General features: G+C 46.5%; 1 protein-coding gene across 1 annotated transcript; it reads right to left on the minus strand.

The window, feature by feature from the left end:
* Positions 1-873: 873 nt before the first annotated feature.
* On the minus strand, positions 874-4,235 carry LOC127750773 (uncharacterized). Its single transcript, XM_052273243.1, has 2 exons — positions 4,167-4,235; positions 874-1,312 (listed from the first exon to the last, which is right to left on the minus strand). Exons 1-2 carry the CDS (start codon positions 4,227-4,229, stop codon positions 1,034-1,036), a joined length of 342 nt encoding a protein of 113 aa, XP_052129203.1. The 5' UTR covers positions 4,230-4,235; the 3' UTR covers positions 874-1,033.
* Positions 4,236-5,895: the final 1,660 nt, after the last annotated feature.

A 5,895-nucleotide genomic window follows, 5' to 3' on the forward strand; every position in this document is an offset into this window, starting at 1 on the left:
CACCGGGTTACGGGGGACGGGCAGGGTAAAAGAGGGGGGGGGGGCTGCAGCGCGCGCCTGCCCAACGGGAGCAGTGCGGGAGGACTTACGAGGACGAATGAAACCCTAAAGGGGTGCAATAATACTGCTGTTGGGAGGAAAAATGGAAACCTGAAGGGGGACAATAATACTGCTGTTGGGAGTACACATGGAACCCTGAAGGGGAATAATAATACTGCTGTTGGGAGTACATGTGGAACTCAATGAAGTTTCCCTCCGAGGGTAACTTCCGGTAACTTCAGTCCTCCTGAAAGAGTCAGCAGTACCTCCCACAGGGGTAGACCCCCAAATTGTACCCCTTAGCTTTTACAGTGAGACAGCTGCACAGCTCAGCTGCCCAGCAACGTCCCGACGCAAGGGACAAGGGGGCACGCAAAATGAACGTTAACTCTTATATCGTTGAGCGGACAAGCAGGGCACTGCGGTGCGTGCACGGCCGGGCACCGCCGGTGCCCTACGCTAAGGGCCGCTCGCTGCAGTGGCAAATCTTGGTGTAAAAAAATATTTGCAGTGTCATCTGCTAAATTAAAGAGATTTTTGTGTTAAAAAATGCCCCCCCCCTTCTCCCCAGGCCACTGGACAGAGCTGCAGCAGGGTGCCATACCCCCCAGTCTGGGCCTGCTAGCGCATGGCAGGGCAAAGCGACGCTATGATTTGGAGGAAGTCTGCAATAAATCACAATAACTACTACTGAACGAACCACTGTAAGTAAAATCTCACGCTGCCGATGAACATACTACCAGAACAGTGGGGACAAGAAGGTCCGAAACAAGCTTGGAACATGGTAGAGTGGTCGTTCAGGAATAATAGAATGATAATCAGAAACACTCTAAACGCAGTTTGGCCTTTTCGATTTATGTCTGGCTGCCATTTGCAACGTTACCGTTGCAACGTAAACGGTACACATAAAAGCAGCGGGTCGCTCGTGCCCTTTCCAAGAGTCCTTGTTATCATGGGTGAAACGATTTGTTACTAGCTTATATCATTTATCAACTTAGGCTCCAGCGCAGGACAAGGCGGCCTGAGCCCAGTTTTCGTAAGCAGTAGGGTTTGATCCCTTCTTCGAGGCACATTGGTAAAAGTAGTCGGACCACTTAACATCAGCTATCTGAAGTGCAGACAATTCTGCGGCGAATAGGACGCACTCCGTGAGAGGCGTGAAATTGTTCCCTACGGATTGAGCGTATGACTTAGTAGACTGGATGCACGACGACAGTTTCGTGGCGAGAGCTGGGGTAAGCCATCTATCGTGAGGATCAGCGGCCGCATCCACCTGAAGAAGCGGAACAAAACACATCTTAATCGATACACAATCGCCACTAACAAAGGGATGGGGTTTTCTTTCTTAAAATTAATCCCTACGCCAATCGACAACTGTCGCTTCAAGCCGAAAGTCACATGACTTAAAATAGAGCCTCGAAGAAGACGACCAGGAAAGAAGTAAAAGAATATCTGAAATAGAATGTGAAATTGTGGCGTTGACAAATCCACGTTTAGTACTGATTGGTTAACCGCTCAATTTCTCATACCAGTTTCCGGTCCTCTCGTTCTTCTTCCCTAATGATCTGCTTCCAGGCAACTCCTCTACTGTCAAGGATAGTATATGTATACGCGTGTTGTAGTTGCTGCGGTTCCGATTTTATCCGTTCGTGATTCTCTGCCGGTAGCGAAAAAAGTTGAAATTTCAGCCTTTTCGGCCTTTTCAGGCTGCATTCGGGCCCTGAGCGAGCTCGAGACGACCCTATCGGCTTGACTAAGCTGCTCTAGTATTAGACTAAATTGCCAGACTCATGATGATGACTTTCCCGAAAAACGATTCCTTGTTGCAAGTACATTTTGTACGAAAAGTGACACATGATTAATTTGTCCTTGACACAAATCGATTTTTCCTTTGGAGTAAGAACATTTTCTTAGTCGAAAAGTAATTTAACCTTTCACCAAGAAAAAATTACTCTTGTGTCGCTTTCAGTATAAAATGCACTTGAAACAAGAAATCATTTTTCTGGGTGTGGGTGCATTGCTTACCCTCCAGGGAGATTTACCGCGGATTCCACCAAACTTGGGGCGAAGACAGTGACCTGTGACGACGTATACCGACCTAAATAGGTATAAATGTAACTTTTTTGTTATTAATTTTAAGTTATTATTATAGTTTTTAACGATTTTATTCAGTTGAAATTTTCAGTGACCCATTCAATATAAAGAACAGAATAATTGTCAGGAATTGTCGCTGCGACATATTTTTTCACAGAAAAGTCTATTTATATACCGGTTAAGTCGGTGTACATCGTGACAGGCCGCTAAATTCACCCAAAGTCCGAGTTTTGTGAAATTCGCGATAAATCCCTGCCCCTGAAATGTAGGCAATGCACCCAAAGTTATCATCGGGAGTCCAGAAATATAGACTAGTACAGGGGTCGCAAACTCGCGGCTCCCGAGCGAAGCGCGGCTCGCCTAGCCCGGTAGCGCGGCTCGCCGAGAGCCGCGCACCTCTTGCGTTCGGGTGGACCCGAGGTCGCCGAGAGCCGCGCTCGGGTGGCTCGGAGCTGAGCCGGACCCAGCCGTCGTCGTCTGTCGCTGGACACACGCCGCTCGCTCGCTGGCCCAGTGTGTGTGTCTGTCTTTGTCGCACTCACTGAGGCGCCATTGGGAGTGACAAAGACAGACACACTGGCCGACGACCGAGCACACAGCGAAGCTAGCCGGCGGTCACAGCAGTGCGGCCGGGCACGGGTCAGTCGCTGAGGCACCACTACATCTATCTCTCTCACTCTTTTTGCCGAAGAGCTCGCAATGCGTGTGGCCTATGCAGGCGAGGCTCGTCGGATAGCTCGAGTTTGCAACCCCTGGACTAGTACAAGAGCAACTAATTAAGGCCGACAGGATCGCCTCGAGCTCGCTCAGGGCCTAGATGCAGACTGAAAAGGCTGAAAATTGCAATTCTTTCGTTACCGGCAGACAATCACAGACGGATAAAATCTGAACCACAGCACCCACAGCTTACAGCTCGCGTAGGAATATATTCTTTCTTGGCACAGAAAGACGATCACTGAGATACCAGTGCCACTGATATCGGCGCAAAACTGCGCGAAATGCACTTGAGCCCCGCTTTAAGCTTCAGGGGCCTTGCGGAGGTATTTAAAATGGTTTCTCAGCAAAAGAAAAATATGGGTCTGCATTCATTGTTTACCCTTTACTCAATTAACCTGCGGTGCCCTCTGCGGCAAGTTTCAAAATTTTTTGGGCCACCCTAGTAGGGGCGGCCCAGGACCAGTGCAGTGGGGCGAAAAGTGACCATGAGATGTTTTAGAAGCTAGAAGAAATGAGGAATCCCCAAGGTGTTGAAGGTCAGCCGATGGGTCAAAATGGACACTGCCGCTAATCTTAAGAATAGCTAGAAAAACTTTATTCCAGGTGTACCCGCTTTGATCCCAGATTTTCACTCCACCCTTTTCTGGGCCGTTTAGCTGTCGAATTTAAAATTTAACTTTGCAGGGGTACGTTTTCAGGTCTATATAGTGTCATTTTAAGTCCGGCAGTACTGTTATCTCTGACGCTTACCCTTAAGGGGCCGTTCACAAATTACGTCACGCTTTTTGGGGCGATTTTTGACCCCCCCCCCCTTTAATCTCCAAATGACGTTTTTCAAAGAAATCGCAAATATACCAGGAGAAGTGTGTATAAGCGAAAAATACAGTTTTTCGAACAAAATGGTGTATTTTCAATATTAAAAGAAAACTCGCGCGAGACTCACTGCGACGCTGCGGCTAGAGCGCAGCAGGCGTCGCGATGACCGCCTACGCAGACCTGCGGACCTCACAAAATGCGTGACTTCACGCTATCCATGAACCCCCTCCCTCCCCCCTCGTCACGCGTTCATCACCCCCCCCCCCCTAAACAGCGTACCGTAATTTGTGAACGCCCCTTAACAGGGAGTGGTCTAGCCTACATGTGCAACCTACATTATTCAACATAGCCGATTCAGTATGTAACACAGTTTGAAGTTCTCCGATCAGAAGTTGATGTAAGATACCTATCGGTATCGGTATATCCCACGTAACAATAAAAACTTACAAACGTTCGGTAAAAACAAACACTAATTACTATCTGTACTTCATCTGTCTCACCAAGCAGCCGGTCGCTAGGATGGACAGCACGAAGACTACGACGTGGTAAGCTGTGGACGCCATGTTGTATATTAAACCACAAGTGTACTAACGTATATATATCCAACCGTGAACTCTACGTTGTTTTCCTGCTATGCTCCTAGTCACGACTCATGTCCATTTCGTGATTAGGGCATATAACGTTATTACCACCAAGTGTAGTGCACGTTAATTCAAAGATCTTTTCGCCTTAAAGTGGGTCGAAACCCGAGAAAACTGTCAACTGTTTGTGTCATTTTGCAATATATTCGGTGATGGTGGCATACAATAGGTAATTCAAAAAGAAAAACCATACATTTGTTGACCCGACAAGAAACTAATTCACGAATTGTAAGTTGAATTTTACAGAAATCATTTGTTGACCTGTATCAAATTAATCGGAAATAAATGTCACTGTATTACCTTTTTTCCTAGAATGGTCGTAAGCTGTCAGTAAGCTACTAGCCAGTATTAGCAATAGTGGAAATTCTAATGCCATTGGTAATTAGTAAGAGAAAGGTTGAAGTAACTTGTTGAATGAGACGTGAGCGGCAGCGCTGCTTTCAGCTCTTGCCGCTAGGGCGCTCGCCGCTCTTAGTCTACTATGAGAAATAATCCGGTCAGGTGCGCCTATCTGGTGGACCACACACGTTTGAAACTGACAATAACTTAAATAGGATCCCTTATCAAGTAATCATACGACTTGATGTAGCTGCAAAATCTAACCCAAACCCCTAATCTGAGCGCACGATTTCTCAAAGTGGACTCGGAGCGTGCTGCGCCCTAGCCGCTGGAGCTGGAAGCAGCGCTGCCACTCAGGCCTCATTGAAATAATTTAACTGCTCGTCAAGAAGGAAGTCTATGCACAAGAAGAACAAGGTATTAAAAACGATTAATCGAGCACAATTAAAAATTAACAATACTTCCAACGCAAAATATTTTAACACTTTCACATAATTTCTATAATTAAACAATGCAATTAGAAAATGGAGAAGTGTTCGCCATATGTTGGTTACTTAACGTAACAAAACACAGCTCGTCCTAACTCAATAATGCACGCCCGGCGCCGAGCCTCTAGAGAAATAATTTCGTGTAAATTTTGAAACCTTTGCCATCCGATAGAAAAAAAATTACTTTATTGAAATATATAGTTTCTAAAAATTCGTCAGAAATGCGTTGCGCAACGATACTTAGTTTCACGTGCGTCCCGCAAAGATTCTTGGTTTTTCTAGAGTCGCTGCGCCGTGCGTGCGTGCGTGCTTATTTGAGTTAGAGACGAGCGACAAGTCAAATTTAAAGTTGAAGTTATCGATTTTGAACTATGCCCACCAATAATCACACGTACTTCAGCAAAAACCTTGAAGAACTGTCACGAACCCCGTGTCAAAAGCGCCGGCAAGTAGGCAACCTCTTGAACGTATGGGTCTACCCTCCCACCTCCACCTTCTTTTCTATTGTTTCCTCGGCCAGAAACTATGGGTTCTCTACAATTAATTACGCAAATCACCCCGATACGTATATTTTCGATTGTAGGAAACACCTTGCCCGCTGCCGCCCCGCCGTCTACCGGGCCGCCCGCGTGCATCCTCCCTCGCTCACTCAGATACTTTGCTAGTCGCTGTACGGTAAATGTACTTCATTAAAGCTGTTAAAAAATATATTTTCTTAACTCAAAAAATGTGACGTAACGGTGTTTCAGCTCCCCCCCCCC

Source organism: Frankliniella occidentalis, unplaced genomic scaffold (assembly GCF_000697945.3).
Source record: "Frankliniella occidentalis isolate FOCC.00 unplaced genomic scaffold, Focc_3.1 Scaffold256, whole genome shotgun sequence".
Classification (NCBI taxonomy): domain Eukaryota; kingdom Metazoa; phylum Arthropoda; class Insecta; order Thysanoptera; family Thripidae; genus Frankliniella; species Frankliniella occidentalis.

Coding starts and splice junctions, on each gene's coding strand:
- LOC127750773 (XM_052273243.1), bottom strand. CDS start 4,229: ATGGCGTCCACAGCTTACCACGTCGTAGTCTTCGTGCTGTCCATCCTA. Junction 1,313..4,166: donor TCCTAGCGACCGGCTGCTTG/GTGAGACAGATG, acceptor CCGCTTCTTCAG/GTGGATGCGGCCGCTGATCC.